At 41.7% G+C, this 17,186-nt stretch overlaps 1 protein-coding gene across 1 annotated transcript in view; it reads right to left on the bottom strand.

Moving 5' to 3' along the window:
* Positions 1-7,375: 7,375 nt before the first annotated feature.
* Positions 7,376-17,186, bottom strand: part of LOC128696166 (transient receptor potential channel pyrexia-like) — a 48,656-nt gene continuing 38,845 nt past the window's right edge. Inside the window, exons 4-6 of the mRNA XM_070097059.1 lie at positions 15,249-15,455; positions 10,970-11,220; positions 7,376-10,258 (exon numbers count right to left, since the gene is read on the bottom strand). Of these exons, the coding sequence (XP_069953160.1) occupies positions 10,123-10,258; positions 10,970-11,220; positions 15,249-15,455 (594 nt within the window). The 3' untranslated portion in view covers positions 7,376-10,122. The remainder of the gene's footprint in view (positions 10,259-10,969; positions 11,221-15,248; positions 15,456-17,186) is intronic.

Genomic DNA, 17,186 nt, shown 5'->3' with positions numbered 1-17,186 from the left:
TGGAGGGTTCTCACACGGGGGTCCCGGTGAGTGGAAACATTTCGACGCGTTTCCTTACACCTGTTGTCCTGTTCACCTAGCAGCATATAGGTACCTGGGTGTTAGTCGACTGTTGTGGGTTGCATCCTGGGGGACAAGACTGAGGACCCCAATGGAAATAAGTTAGAGAGTCCTCGACATACCTGCAGTTTACCTGGAGAGTGTTTCGGGGGTCCACGCCCCAGTGGCTCGGTCCGAGACCAGGTCCCGTGGTGGATCAGGGTTTGATCAACCAGGCTATTACTGATGGCCACACGCAAACTGATGTACGAACCACAGCCCGACTGGTCAGGTAATGACTTTAGGTGCCTGTCCAGTGACTTCATGAAGACAGCCAGGGATCTATTGATAATCCCCCTTATGTATGCTGGGAGGCAGTTGAACAGTCTTGGGCCCTGGACACTTATTGTGTTGTTTCTCAGTGTACTTGTGGCGCCCCTGCTTTTCACTGGTGGAATGTTGCATCTCCTGCCGAGTGTTTTGCTTTCATAGAGAGTTATTTTTGTGTTCAGGTTTGGTACTAATCCCTCTAGGAGTTACCAAGTGTATATTATCATGTATCTCTCTCACCTGCAATCCAGGGAATACACATCAATGGCCTTCAACTGTTCCCAGTAATTTAAAGGCCTTATCGTACTTATGTGTGTGGTGAAAGTTCTTTGTACACTCTCCAGGTCAGCAGTTTCGAGGGAAGTTAGTGTACAGCAGTATTCCAGCCTGGAGAGAATCATCATAGGCTTGACATCCCTATTTTTGAAGGTTCTCATTATCCATCCTGTCATTTTCCTAGCAAATGTGGTTGATACATTGTTGTGGTTTTTGAAGGCGAGATTCTCTGATATTATCACTCCCAGGTCCTTCACATTACTTTTTTCGCTCTATTGTATGGTAAGAATTTGTCTTATACCCTGATACAGTTTTAATTTCCTCAAGTTTTCCATATCTGAGTATTAGAAATTTCTCATCATTGAACTTAATATTGTTTTGAGTAGCCCATTTCAAATCAAATCAAATTTTATTTCCTTGCAAGATTACATTGAGATTATGAAATTACAATAATGAGTTGCAGTGCAAAGAGAAGCACTATCATGCCTAGGCATTATGGGCAGACTTAATTTAATGGCTTACACTCTACTTAATACTAAAGAAATTAATCAGTTTGTTTAAGTTGTACATCTGTTTTTATTTGTAGTAATCAGTAATTTTACTCAAATTACAATAGTTTCAGTAGTAAATGTTGAAATTATATTATAGGAATATAACATTGTGAGTTGTTGAAAGTAGTTTACAGTATGAGAATGCTACAATTGGGTGTAAGGTGTAATGTAAACTATCCTCTCAAACTCCTCCTTCATAACAGTAACAGAACACATAACCATAATACAAGACACAGATCACTTTTCATCTCTCCCTATGCAAAAATGTTATGCACGTAAAAGGCCCCGAGATCTGGAATTCATTGCCAGAATACACTAAAGGACCCCTGTCTGCAAATCAATTTTAAGACCCTAATAAGAAATCACCTCATCACATAGAATTACCCAGACAAACAGTACCTAATCACTACCAGTTTCTCAAAAGCTAGCTCATATTGTGCTGATGAATGCTCAACCACTTACTACTTCGAAATTAGTATGTCTGTATTTTCTTTGTTTTAAATAGTAGTAGATTGTAATACAGTACATCATAATGTAAATTGTTCCATTGTAATACCAAATTTCATTGTTTTAAATAGTACTAAACTGTAATACATCATATTATATTTTTTTTAAATTGTTACATTATAATACTATAATCTTTATTAACTAATTCAATAGTGTAATAAGTCTGTAGTAGACTTAACACAACCATGTAGCATTACCTGATAAAATATTCAGTTCTACTGTGCTCACTCTAACTCATCTAATGACCATATGAACTATGTATTATTGCCTTACTAATCTTAAGTTAATCTTTCAGTTTACCCGAAATGCTCTACATACAATGGGGCTTTTGGCATGTACACCCAACTATTATATTCCTCTGTACAACAATGTAATTTGTCAAAATAAGCATCTTAGTCTTAAAGGCAGTATTGTTTTGGGTAGGTATTTATACTACAATGTTGTAGTATTAATCAATGTATGAACTTTGGACGTCTAGTTTTGAAGTTTTAAGACTTAGATAACTGGGAGATTTTTTGCTAAAGTTAAACATTGAGTATTGAGTATTCAGTTTAGGGAGAGTAAGTGGTTTTTGAGAAGTCTTAAATTGATGTTCAGACTGGATTACTTTAGTATTTACTGATAATGAATTCCAGATTTTGGGGCCCCACGGTGTACATCAAAAAGAGATCTGTGTCTTGTGTTATGGTCGTGTGTCCTGTTAAGGTTGGTGAGGAGAAATTTGGGTGGAGGGTTTATGTTTGAGTGTATTGTTCTATATATGTAGTAAGCACATGAATAAGTATGGATGTTCTTTACGGTGAGCAGTTTTAGACTTGAATATTGGTGGAGTAACCTGTCGAGAGTGGGAATTTGTTATCATTCTGACTGCAACCTTTTGCTGGGTTATTAGTGGTCCTAGGTGATTTAATGTTGTTGATCCCCATACACAAATTCCATATGTGAGATAAGGGTAGATGAGTGAGTGATACAGTGCTAGGAGAGCTGATTGTGGAACATAGTACCGTATCTTTGATAGTATGCCTACTGTCTTAGATATTTCCTTGAAAATTTGTTGTATATGTGTCTGGAATTTGAGGCTACTGTATAGGTGGATTCCTAGGAATTTTCCTTCTGTGAGTCTTGTGTTGGGTGATCCATATAGTGTTAAGTGGAACATTTGCAGCTCTGGTTCCAAACTGAATGAAATAGGTTTTGTTACTATTTAGGGCAAGTTTATTAGTCATCATCCAGGTAGATATTTTCTGCAATTCAGCATTAACAGTGTTGGCCAGTATGACTGGGTTTGGGTGAGAGAAGACGTATGTAGTGTCATCTGCAAATAATATGGGTTTGAGTAGTTGTGATACATTCGGTAGGTCATTGATGTAAATTTGAAGCTTTGGCTGATGTCCGCTTGGAGTCTTGAGGTGTCTTCAATGAAGGTCACTGTCATGGCAATCTGGGTGTCATCTGCAAAGGAAGACACGGAGCTATGGCTTAGATCTCTGTCTATGTCAGATATGAGGATGAGGAATAGAATGGAAGCGATTATTGTGCCTTGTTGTACAGAGCTTTTCACCATAGCTGCCTCAGACTTTACTCTATTTATTATTACTCTTTGTGTTCTATTTGTCAGGAAATTATAGCTCCATCTACCAACTTTTCCTGTTATTCCTTTATCACGCATTTTGTGTGCTATTACACCATGGTCACACTTATCGAAAGCTTTTGCAAAGTCTGTGTATACTACATCTGTATTTTGTTGATCCTCTACAGCAGTGGTTCCCAAACTTTTTCAGCTTGTTACCCAATTTAACATGCCACATAAAGCATGTTACCCCTTTCACAAAATGTTGTTATTATTGATATATATGGCTAAACGTGAACGTATACAGCCTCGCATACTCTGCTAATCCTAGCAAAACCATTGAAAACGTAAGAACCACACATACATTATATATAAAATTAATAATAGCTACAAATTCACAGTAACAGTGGGTAAATACTAACTATATACTGCACAGGGCAGTACACATACATACCAGCTTATGTCTACCTTGGCTGATGCTCACAGATAAACTGACAGTGTGAAATAGAGGCAGCCTCAGGAAGTGAGTGACGCGTACTGGACAGGTCGATCTGGGCTACTGAGTGACTTTTGTCCTGAAGCATACTTGTCAAAATACTTTTGGGTTTCCACACACTTAGCTATATATTTCTTCTTTTCTAATACTGTATATTAGTTTTTGATGTTCATTGTTATTTGGTTTAACTTTATTACTTACTTATAATAGGTTTACTTTACAACTTTATATACTAAGACAAAGTTAACAATAATCCTCATACCGGGTACCGCATTGTTTTCTTGATTTTCAGAATTCATAACTTTTTTTCTGTCACCCCTCCATTACCCCCCAAAAATGGTTAAATTACCCCCAGGGGGTAATTTACCCCCAGTTTGGGAACCACTGCTCTACAGCATCCAGGACCTTGTCATAGTGGTCCAGTAGCTGGGACAGGCAGGAGCGACCTGCTCTGAACCAGTGTCGCCCTGGGTTGTTTAACTGATGGGTATCTAAGTGGTTGGCTATCTTGCTTCTTAGAACCCTTTCAAAGAGTTTTATGATATGGGATGTTAGTGCTATCGCTCTGTAGTTCTTTGCAATTGCTTTACTGCCATCTTTGTAGAGTGGGGCTATGTCTGTTGTTTATAGTGAGTGTGGGATGACCCCTTTGTCCATAGAATGCTGAAGGCACGCGACAGGGGCTTCTTGTAGTTCTTGATGAACACGGAGGTCCATGAGTCTGGGCCTGGGGCAGAGTACATGGTTAGTTTAGTTTAATATGTTTATTATGCACCCCATACCCATCCTGTGGGCGGTAGTCAAAAGATTGCAGAGGTACATAATGGGTCCAGGGACTGGGCCTCAAAGTTTTGATAGCTGAGCAAGTTACAGAGGTAATGAATTCACAATTTACAAAGGTAATGAACTCACAATTTACAAAGGTAATGAACTCCAGGTAGGTCTAGTTACAATCATGACAAGTTACAAAGGTATTTACAGATTACAGAGGTACATAATGGGTCCAGGGACTGGGCCCCAAAGTTTTGATGGCTGAACTAGGCACAAGGTAATGAACTCACAAGTTACAAAGGTAATGAATACTGTAAGAATGGTTACTTACGTTTATACATGGCTGTAAGAGTACATGGGCATGTCATTTATTGCCTTTTCAAAGTCTTGTGGTGTTAGGATAATATCCGAGATTTTTGAGATGACCAAATTATGGGTCTCGTTCATAAAAAAATTATTTCGATTGTCGACCCTGGCACTGGACAATCACCTAAAGTCAGTTCCTGATCAGCCGGGCTGTGGCTCGTACGTTGGTTTGCGTGCAGCCAGCAGCAACAGCCTGGTTGATCAGGGGCTGATCCACCAGGAGGCCTGGTCACAGACCGGGCCGCGGGGGCGTTGACCCCCGAAACTCTCTCCAGGTAAACTCCAGGTTAGTTCTGTTAGCGGCTCACTGAACACTGAGTCGTATTGGGACTTTAGTATCTCATTCATTTCTTGGCTGTCATCTGTGTATGTCCCATTCTAATGTATAGGGAGCATCCCTGTCTTTCTAGTTTACATCTTATCTTTCCTTTTCTTAATGGAATGCTCCTTGAGCAGATCTCAAGACTCACAGAGTTTATTTTTTCTATTCAAAGGTTCGGATCCATGTTGTTTAGGATGTCTTCCCAGCTTGTTTCATTTAGGACATGGTTGACTTGTTTCCATTTTATGTTTTTGTTATTGAAGTTTAATTTTGTGAAGACACCCTCATGACTGATCACATTTTGCTGGTCAGGAGTCCTGTGCCTGGTGGCTAACGCTCTCGCTTCACACGGCGAGGGCTTGGGTTCGATTCCCAGCCAGTATAGAAACATTGGGCGTGTTTCTTTCCACCTGTTGTCTATGTTCCCCATCAGTAAAATGGGTACCTGGGTGTTAGTCGACAGGTGTGGGTCGCATCCTGGGACACTGACCTAATTTGCCCGACATGCGGAGCATAACAAGCAGCTTTCTATATAGTCGTATGTCTTTGTTGTCAGCTAGGCCTATATACCTTGTACATGTACTTGTAGTAAATAAAAATATTATTATTATTATTATTATTATTATTATTATTATTATTATTATTATTATTATTATTATTGCTGTGGTTATATTACGTATCAGATCGTCGTCGTTAGCGAAGATGAGGTCCAGCATATTTTCTAGTCTTGTAGGCTCTAATATTTGCTAGTTTAAGGTGAATTTGGTGCAGAGATTTAATAGCTCGTGTGTGTGTGAATTATCATCTGAGCTGCCTCCTGGGGTAATCTCTGCTAAAATGTCATTTGCTTCACTCCTCCATTTTAGGTGTCTCAAATTGAAATCACCCAGTAGCAAAATGATTGGGGCATGAGTTGGGAGATTTTCCAGACAGTGGTCAATTTTCATAGGCTGTTGCTGGAATTGCTGAGACGTTGCATCAGGAATCTTGTATACAACCACAATGATAAGGATGAACTTGGCAAACTGAGACTCATATTAAAATCTGAACCCGATCTGAAGGGGTATTCTCCAGCTATGATCCAGATTCCTACGATTCCAAGTGTTTTCAACTATACTGATAAATTTTCCCCCTCAAACAACATAGCCTACTGGGTACTGTCTTGGCCGTAAGACACAGCTGGCATTAAATATTGAACCTCTTCAGAATAGGGAGGCTGAAATGGTGTGATTTAACGGGAATAAAAAATTCAGTTTTACACATACAATGGTGAAATCTATTCCTACACACTTGAATATCACTCTCTGCCGTCCTTGAGTTAGGAGACACTTTGAACACTTTCAGCTTCGCCATTGAGAATTTTGGACGTTATCTATATCATGCTAGGATGCTGGGAATGGTTTCAACAACTGTGGTCAATGGATACATTTACATGTCAGTTATTCTACAATTCTGGTCTTTGTTACCATACATTATTATTATAATCAAAACTAAGTGCTAACCTTGTTATCGTGGAAAAGCATTGAAAATTTAATGCCGATCAGATGAAGCATTCGTGAGTTTTGAAGATTTTTGTAGCATGCCAAGTTTATCACACACCCATTGGCATCTCTCTAGCAGCGAACTGGTAATTCAGAGTATAGCAGTTCCGGGGCCCCAGAGTTGTGTTAATGTTTGGTTCAACTAGCCACTAATGTGAGAGCTGACTCCTCAACCACGATGATGTTGTGCTTGTTTGTCTTGCTGAGTTTATTTATTTATTATTATTTGGATATGATACATAGATACATAGTTGTACAAAAGAAATACAGTGGTTGAGTGTACATGCCAAAAGCCCCTTGTATGCAGAACATTGTGGGCAGGCTTAAGCCAGGGTCTGACTCAGCCAGTGTGACCAGATCTACCTGGAGTTCATTACCTTTGTAACTTGTTCAGCTATCATAACTTTGGGATCCAGTCCCTGGATCCATTATGTACCTCTGTAATCTATTGACTAACGCCCACAGGATGGGTATGGGGTGCATAATGAAGATATTAAGCTGGTCCAGTCCCCTCCTCCTCCTGCTGTGAGTGGCTCTTTGCTTTGTTTTATCGTTATACTGATACTTTAACATGTAAATACCGCACAGTGTTGAAGGTATATATGGGTAAAGAAAAACTTTCCTACTGTGTTTACGTTTATTGTCAGGTTGCTCTTAAGTTACTAACTTTGGTTACGACCAGATGCAACAGCGCTTGAATTGCTACCTGTGTTCTCAATACTCTTAAAATGTGCCATGCTGAGCATGACGTTATATCAGCACATACAAAAAATATTAAATTTGGTTAAGTATAGCTTACATAAAACTTATTATCGCGGTTAAGATATATTGGTAGAAAATTTATTAAATGTATTTTAGCAGGTTTGAGAGACAAAGCAAATTAATAACTTCATTTACCTCATGTACAATATATGAAATACAGCAGAGAAGCTTCTGTAGCAACACTTGTACACATCTTCCAGTTCACTTAGGTACACTTGCAGTCATGTACCTGGGGATGTTACCAGTGTCGCAACACTAGCTGCAGGTACCTGGGGAGGCTACCAGTGTAGCAACACTAGCTGCAGGTACCTGGGGATGTTACCAGTGTAGCAACACTAGCTGCAGGTACCTGGGGAGGTTACCAGTGTAGCAACACTATCTGCAGGTACCTGGTGAGGTTAACAGTGTAGCAACACTAGCTGTAGGTACCTGGGGATGTTACCAGTGTAGCAACACTAGCTGCAGGTACCTGGGGAGGTTACCAGTGTAGCAACACTAGCTGCAGGTACCTGGGGAGGTTACCAGTGTAGCAACACTAGCTGTAGGTACCTGGGGATGTTACCAGTGTAGCAACACTAGCTGCAGGTACCTAGGGAGGTTACCAGTGTAGCAACACTAGCTGCAGGTACCTGGGGAGGTTACCAGTGTAGCAACACTAGCTGTAGGTACCTGGGGATGTTACCAGTGTAGCAACACTAGCTGCAGGTACCTGGGGAGGTTAACAGTGTAGCAACACTAGCTGTAGGTACCTGGGGATGTTACCAGTGTAGCAACACTAGCTGCAGGTACCTGGGGAGGTTACCAGTGTAGCAAAACTAGCTGCAGGTACCTGGGGAGGTTACCAGTGTAGCAACACTAGCTGTAGGTACCTGGGGATGTTACCAGTGTAGCAACACTAGCTGCAGGTACCTGGGGAAGTTACTAGTGTAGCAACACTAGCTGCAGGTACCTGGGGAGGTTACCAGTGTAGCAACACTAGCTGAAGGTACCTGGGGATGTTACCAGTGTAGCAACACTAGCTGCAGGTACCTGGGGAGGTTACTAGTGTAGCAACACTAGCTGTAGGTACCTGGGGATGTTACCAGTGTAGCAACACTAGCTGCAGGTACCTGGGGAGGTTACCAGTGTAGCAACACTAGCTGCAGGTACCTGGGGAGGTTACCAGTGTAGCAACACTAGCTGCAGGTACCTGGGGAGGCTACCAGTGTAGCAACACTAGCTGCAGGTACCTGGGGAGGTTACCAGTGTAGCAACACTAGCTGCAGGCACCTGGGGAGGTTACCAGTGTAGCAACACTAGCTGCAGGTACCTGAGGAGGTTACCAATGTAGCAGCACTAGCTGCAGGTACCTGGGGAGGTTAACAGTGTAGCAACACTAGCTGCAGGTACCTGGGGAGGTTACCAGTGTAGCAACTCTAGCTGCAGGTACCTGAGGAGGTTACCAATGTAGCAACACTAGCTGCAGGTACCTGGAGGTTACCAGTGTAGCAACACTAGCTGCAGGTACCTGGGGAGGTTACCAGTGTAGCAACTCTAGCTGCAGGTACCTGAGGAGGTTACCAATGTAGCAACACTAGCTGCAGGTACCTGGAGGTTACCAGTGTAGCAACACTAGCTGTAGGTACCTGGGGAGGTTGCCAGTGTAACAACACCAGCTGTAGGTACCTGGGGAGGTTACCAGTGTAGCAACACCAGCCGCAGGTACCTGGGGATGTTACCAGTGTAGCAACACTAGCTGTAGGTACCTGGGGATGTTACCAGTGTAGCAACACTAGCTGTAGGTACCTGGGGAGGTTACCAGTGTAGCAACACCAGCCGCAGGTACCTGGGGATGTATTATCAGGCTGTGTACTACCTGCACTACTGTATATTTAAGTACTTGCTGTTTAAAAGGTCATTAATAATTCCTTCTGGCAAAATCTTAGCAGTTATTATTCACAACAAAAAGTGTTGCCGCAACACAAAGAAAATGAAGCAAAATACCAGTTTTTTTAAGCTTGCTCCTCAAATTTGCGCCATAGGAATAAAAATTATTTTTTATATTTTCAACTAATGAACTTTAAAAACAAACTCATTCAAACTTGAACATTCACATTACTGCACATTCGTAGAATGTTAGAAAGACATTCGTATGTTCTATACCACTGCCACACGTATACAACCACTGCTAACATACAACCTCTATACCACTGCCACACGTATACAACCACTGCTAACATACAACCTCTGTACCACTGCCACACGTATACAACCACTGCTAACATACAACCTCTATACCACTGCCACACGTATACAACCACTGCTAACATACAACCTCTATACCACTGCCACACGTATACAACCACTGCTAACATACAACCTCTATACCACTGCCACACGTATACAACCACTGCTAACATACAACCTCTATACCACTGCCACACGTATACAACCACTGCTAACATACAACCTCTGTACCACTGCCACACGTATACAACCACTGCTAACATACAACCTCTATACCACTGCCACACGTATACAACCACTGCTAACATACAACCTCTATACCACTGCCACACGTATACAACCACTGCTAACATACATATAACTTTCTAGCGTCTGGAGTGCTGCACATCTTGGGAATCGTAACCCAAAACGTTGTGTAGGTGTTGTAGAAGAGGCAGGTACTGGCTGCGAGGGTCACCACCACCTTCAGGCTGCTCGGCCGCTGCTTGCCGTCGATGGCTTCTGTCAGGTTATAATTTTACAGTAAATACACTGACAGGTGAAAGATAACACTAGAATGTCAGTAAAAGTATTAATGTATAAGTTAACATTACCACTAAAAAGTCTAAGAGTTACTTTCAAGAAGCATAGAATAGAATTATGGATTCATAGCATAAGATAAGATAAGATAAGATAAGATTTCGTTCGGATTTTTAACCCCGGAGGGTTAGCCACCCAGGATAACCCAAGAAAGTCAGTGCGTCATCGAGGACTGTCTAACTTATTTCCATTGGGGTCCTTAATCTTGTCCCCCAGGATGCGACTCACACCAGTCGACTAACACCCAGGTACCTATTTGCTGCTAGGTGAACAGGACAACAGGTGTAAGGAAACGTGTCGAAATGTTTCCACCCGCCGGGAATCGAACCCTGGCCCTCCGCGTGGGTTCGATTCCCGGCGGGTGGAAACATTTCGACACGTTTCCTTACACCTGTTGTCCTGTTCACCTAGCAGCAAATAGATACCTGGGTGTTAGTTGACTGATGTGGGTCGCATCCTGGGCGACAAGATTGAGGACCCAAATGGAAATAAGACAGTCCTCGATGACAAATTGCCTTTCTTGGGTTATCCTGGGTGACTAACCCTGCGGGGTTAAAAATCCGAACGAAATCTTATCTCTTATTTAATTTAAAGATATTTTAAATAAAATTATTCATATGCATTTGAGGATACCTGAGGCATTCTGCTGAATGGTCGTCCAGTGAGCTCAAGAACTCTTTCTTCTTCCCAGATAAAAGTCTGTGTTTCTTGATATGTTTATTTATTTGAGCGTATATAATAGGCTTGTACTTATCTCCTGAGAGCAGTTGAACTTTATCAATGTGAGAGCCAAGTCCAGGACAGGTGAGGAAGAAGGACTCTATAAGGTAGATTAACTCTAAGCGTGACGTCAGTGAATACAGTGTTGAGTCTTCCATTACTTTCTGAAAATAATCATCACTTTAGATATATTGTTGTCACTGTATATGAAGATATGTTTAATGTAGCAACATTAAATATAACTTCATATAACAGTAGTTATCAATATTAAAACATAATACAGTATATAGCAATGATTTCTGTTAGTAAGGTTAAAGCCTGTTGACCACACTAAGGTCGTTCAAGCCGCACTCTAAACTTTTCATCGCCACACAATACTATAATTCCTAAAATAGGGATTTAATTAAACTCTCACCATATATACGCTGACAAAAACACTCCCCTCAGGTGTGTATTCAATGAATGATCTAATTAACATTAACATAACTGAATTTCACGCACATTTATATACAATAAATGAATGCTTTAGTTTTTTTAAATAAAAAAAATATGAATATACAATTACTATTTCAGCTAGACAACATTTATGTTTTTCTTTGAGTTTACAAGAACATAATCAACATTAAAAATTATGGAATCATGAAGTATATAGGGCAATGTTTCTCAGTTTACCAGACAACCCATCTGTGAATTATTATTATGTGAGCAAATTACCTGCATGAGGTCTACAGGGTAATACCTGAATTATTACAGGCAAGTAATTTGGGTAAGATAAGTGGAACTAAAGTCACAGTAGGTCGCAGGGCTGTAACTCCCTCGATGCCCACTTCATCACCACTCACACAAAAAGCTAGACCTGACATTAAATTAATAATTACAATACTAAAACCAGCTGCTCTGGTAAATTAAAGTTGTGTGGACTGTATGATTAGGCTTGCTGGGTACACAAACGAAATTCGTATTAGCACTTACCATTTAATTACTGTAGATAGATCACACCACAACACATGCCTGACACGAAGACCCTACACTAACCAGCTAGAGATCTACATGAATGGACTGATGGCACAATTCCCTGTGTGAGTGATGGTGTATTCCTCATCTGCCATCTACACATAATTCTTGAGGTCCTGCAAATTTCCTGTCCAATTCTTCAACGTGGGGACATTAACACGGGTTCCTATTACAAATTCCGGCCACGAAGACACTGGATCATTAGCTGAATTTTCCACGACAACCAGTGCCCACAAATTACAAATGGCGTCTCCCCTGCGTCACTTCCCCGGGTGAAAAGACTGATGTTGTAGTGGCCAGGCTTAGGCTTGGTTACAAGTACTTCTGGCAGTTTGGGAGACACACAGATGATGATCAAACTAAATGTAAATTATGTGATCAGGTATATGGTCACTGTCTTGAACACTATGTGCTTAATTGTCCACTTATCTGTATTGAGGAATACAGAGATAGACAGTATAATAACCTATGTGAGATGTCAAGATATCTTATTAATGAAAATAAGATACCAGATATACTAAGAAAATTTCCTAAATTTGCTTGTAACAGATATGTGAACTATAGATATGTAGATATAAATCCATATGTACACCTGTTAACCCTTTGGGGCCTAGTTCCTAGGCCTTTTGTGTATCCATATGCTCTTGCGCTACGGTCCACAGGATGGATATGGAGTGCACAATAAACTAGCCATTTCAGTGGCAAAATCTCTAATCTAATTCCCCGGCTGTTCCGCATCTCCCCTCACTCAAACTTTCTCGAAGGGTCAAATCAGCATCGCATTTTAATATACAATTATTATATAATTCCAATTTATACATGCTGAATTTAGGAAAATTCTAAATTTTCCAGACCATCAGTCGTTCATTGTTTACCTTACGCACATCCCACACGAAGGAATGTGTTTAAATGACGCTGGTGCAGAGTATGAGCTGATAATTCATTGCTAATGTGATGACCTATTTGTAGCAACAGTAGCAGGATGTTCCATCTTCAGTGTTTAACGCATTCTATAACTGGTAAAAATATTTACCGGTGGTAGCAGTTATTACCTTCTCTTTGTGAAACATTCCAGTGTTGTACAACTCCGAGGAAAACTTCCTAGTAGCTCTCGACACCGGTATTTTTTTTTTCTCTCATTTTACAGCTGTAGCTTCTTCCTCTTTGTTGGTGGTGCTAACACGTTTTCTGTATAATTTCATATCCGTTTATTTGACGTTATGCATGGTTATCACTGTATATTGAAACGTGTGTTAGGCTAAATATCCATATATCTGAAGGCTATTTTAAAGTTTGCCAGTGTATGTATTTAAGCAAATGATGGAGCGCAATTCCTAAATCCATTATGTGCCTCTGTTGTTTTCATTATCAACTACGTGAAGGTATGGGATCCATAATACAAGAATAAAAATAACTAGTAAATGAATTTCTCACAATTTTCTTTATGAGATCTGGTGACAGTCTTTTTTGTCCATGATAACTCGTGCCTATTATTATTTTATCACTGAATCGCTATACCTCTTGTGGCCTGGTAACACTTTCTCTCATTTCAATCACCTGGCAGTTATCTCAGTTAAGTTACATCATCCATCACTCACTTTACACTCTGTTGTTAGCATCATCCATAAATATCCACCGTAGAGTTCTGTTCCTTGTAAGTTATTTATGAAAATAATTATTGCAGGTTTCCTAATCATGGGAAAGTGTTGATCAGTGAAAGTTTAAGGGGGGTGGGAGGGGGGTGGGAGGGTCCCCTGTCACAGTGAATGCCTAAGGGAAAGGGAAGGTCCCCTGTCACAGTGAATGCCTAAGGGAAAGGGAAGGTCCCCTGTCACAGTGAAAGCCTAACGGGGGAGGGAGGTTCCCTGTCACAGTGAATGCCTAAGGGGCAGGGAGGGTCCCCTGTCACAGTGAAAGCCTAAGGGGAAGGGAAGGTCCCCTGTCACAGTGAAAGCCTAAGGGGAAGGGAAGGTCCCCTGTCACAGTGAAAGCCTAAGGGGCAGGGAGGGTCCTCTGTCACAGTGAAAGCTTAAGGGGAAGGGAGGGTCCCCTGTCACAGTGAAAGCCTAAGGGAAGGTAGGGTCTCCTGTCACAGGGAAAGCCTAAGGGGAAGGGAGGGTCCCCTGTCACAGTGAAAGTCTAAGGGAAAGGTAGGGTCCCCTGTCACAGTGAAAACCTAAGGGGAAGGGAGGGTCCCCTGTCACAGTGAAAGCCTAAGGGAAGGTAGGGTCTCATGTCACAGGGAAAGCCTAAGGGGAAGGTAGGGTCCCCTGTCATAGTGAAAGCCTAAGGGGCAGGGAGGGTCCCCTGTCACAGTGAAAGCCTAAGGGGGTGGGAGGGTCCCTTGTCACAGTGGAAACCTAAGGGGAAGGGAGGGTCCCCTGTCACAGTGAATGCCTAAGGAGGGTGTGAGGGTCCCCTGTCACAGTGAAAAACCTAAGGGGAAGGGAGGGTCCCTGTCACAGTGAAAACCTAAGGGGAAGGGAGGGTCCCCTGTCACAGTGAAAGCCTAAGGTGCAGGGAGGGTCCCCTGTCACAGTGAAAACCTAAGGTGCAGGGAGGGTCCCCTGTCACAGTGAAAACCTAAGGTGCAGGGATGGTCCCCTGTCACAGTGAAAACCTAAGGGGCAGGGAGGGTCCCTTGTCACAGTGAAAACCTAAGGGGCAGGGAGGGTCCCCTGTCACAGTGAAAACCTAAGGGGCAGGGAGGGTCCCCTGTCACAGTAAAAACCTCAGGGCTCTTGATATAGTATAAAGTATTAGAGGTTACCTCCTTTTCTTCGGATCTAACCTATACACTCCGACATTCCTCTTTCGGTCTAAACAGAGGGAACGTTTCCACATTCCTCAAAATTTCCTACATCTTATAGTCATAACTTCTTGTACTACCACCGTCAGCACTAATGGTGTTTTTGTCACCTAAGTCGCTCACACCAACATTGCTCCTGATGTCGCCTCCATTCCTGACAACAGCTCATGTTAAACATAGTTCTCCCTGATAAATAATTAATCACACCCTGTGCTGACCTGTTCCCCTCTTCCTTTCTCTCTCTTTTCTTCGGTACCTTTCCCATCATTGTCACATTTGCTATGTTGCACTGTCTGACCCTTATAGATTGAGCACTTTCTGCTGCATATAAGAATATACATTACATAAATAATAGAAGATTGAATATACCTGAGTATCCGTGACTGCCAGCCCATTCATGACGTTCATGAGGACAAGAAAGATGAGGAACAAGAAGAGGAGGAAAATAAGCAGAGCTGAGGCCAAGAACATCAGCTTGCGAGAAAAGCGTTGGTTTAAATCTGAGTACTCAAACTCTCCAGTGGCCATAACTATCGCCTTGGGTAGTGTCGACCAGAAGTCACGGAAGTCTGTGTCCTGATAAAAAAAAAAAAGTTTTATTAAATGAATTGATATAGACAGTGGCTGGATTTATAATGTTGCAGCACAAACACGCGCACACACACACACACACACACACACACACACACACACACACACACACACACACACACACACACACACACACACACAGTAGCAACCGGTGAAGAGGCGGGGCCAGGAGCTAAGACTCGACCCCTGCAACCACAAATAGGTGAGTACAAATAGGTGAGTACACACACACACACACACACACACACACACACACACACACACACACACACACACACACATGCATACTCACACACACAATCTTCAATAAATCTATCGAAACAGGGCAACTGCTTGAGGTGTGGAAGACAGCACATGAAATTCCAGTTTTTAAGAAAGGAAACAGACAGGCAGCAGTAAACTACAGACCAGTGTCTCTGGCATGTATAGTACGTAAAGTCACGGAGAATGTTATCAGAAGAGTGGTGGAGTATCTAGAAAAGAATAGTCTCATGCATATCAACCAGCAAAATCCTGTGTCAAAAACCTACTAAAGTTCTAAGACAAGGTAACAGAACATAAGAAAGGAGGAACACTGCAGCAGGCCTGTTGGCCCATACTAGGCAGGTCCTTTACAATTCATCCCACTAACAACATTTGACCAACCCAATTTTCAATGCCACCCAAGAAACAAGCTCCGATGTGCAAGTCCCTCTCAAATCCAACCCCTCCCACTCATGTACTTATCCAAACCTAAATTTGAAACTACCCAAAGTCCCAGCCTCAATAACCCAACTAGATAGACTGTTCCACTCATCAACTACCCTATTTCCAAACCAATACTTTCCTATGTCCTTTCTAAATCTAAACTTATCTAATTTAAATCCATTACTGCGGGTTCTCTCTTGGAGAGATATCCTCAAGACCTTGTTAATATCCCCTTTATTAATACCTATCTTCCACTTGTACACTTCGATCAGGTCTCCCCTCATTCTTCGTCTAACAAGTGAATGTAACTTAAGAGTCTTCAATCTTTCTTCATAAGGAAGATTTCTAATGCTATGTATTAATTTAGTCATCCTACGCTGAATGTTTTCTAACGAATTTATGTCCATTCTTTAATATGGAGACCAGAATTGAGCTGCATAATCTAGGTGAGGCCTTACTAATGATGTATAAAGCTGCAGTATGACCTCTGGACTTCTGTTGCTTACACTTCTTGATATAAATCCCAGTAATCTATTTGCCTTATTACGTACGCTTAGGCATTGCTGTCTTGGTTTAAGGTTGCTGCTTACCATAACCCCCAAGCCCTTTTCGCAATCTGTATGGCTAAGTTCTACATTATTTAACTTATAAGTGCTAGGGTTATGGACACTCCCGAGCTTCAGAACCTTTCATTTATCTACATTGAACTGCATCTGCCACTTTTCTGACCAAGAGTAGAGTTTGTCTAAATCCTCCTGAAGTTCCCTAACATCTACGTTTGAATCAATTATCCTACCTATCTTCGTGTCATCGGCGAATTTGCTCATATCACTAGTAATTCCTTCATCAAGATCATTGATATATATTATAAACAACAACGGGCCCAAGACTGATCCCTGTGGAACCCCACTTGTTACTGATCCCCACTTGGATTTAACCCCATTTATGGACACTCTGCTTCCTGTCTGTGAGCCATGATTCGATCCACGAGAGCACCCTTCCCCCAATGCCATGAGCTGCTACTTTCTT

This window comes from Cherax quadricarinatus, chromosome 56 (genome assembly GCF_038502225.1).
Source record: "Cherax quadricarinatus isolate ZL_2023a chromosome 56, ASM3850222v1, whole genome shotgun sequence".
In the NCBI taxonomy this organism is placed as follows: domain Eukaryota; kingdom Metazoa; phylum Arthropoda; class Malacostraca; order Decapoda; family Parastacidae; genus Cherax; species Cherax quadricarinatus.
Note: the sequence above shows the minus strand (reverse complement) of the source record. Positions and strands in the feature narration are given on the sequence as shown.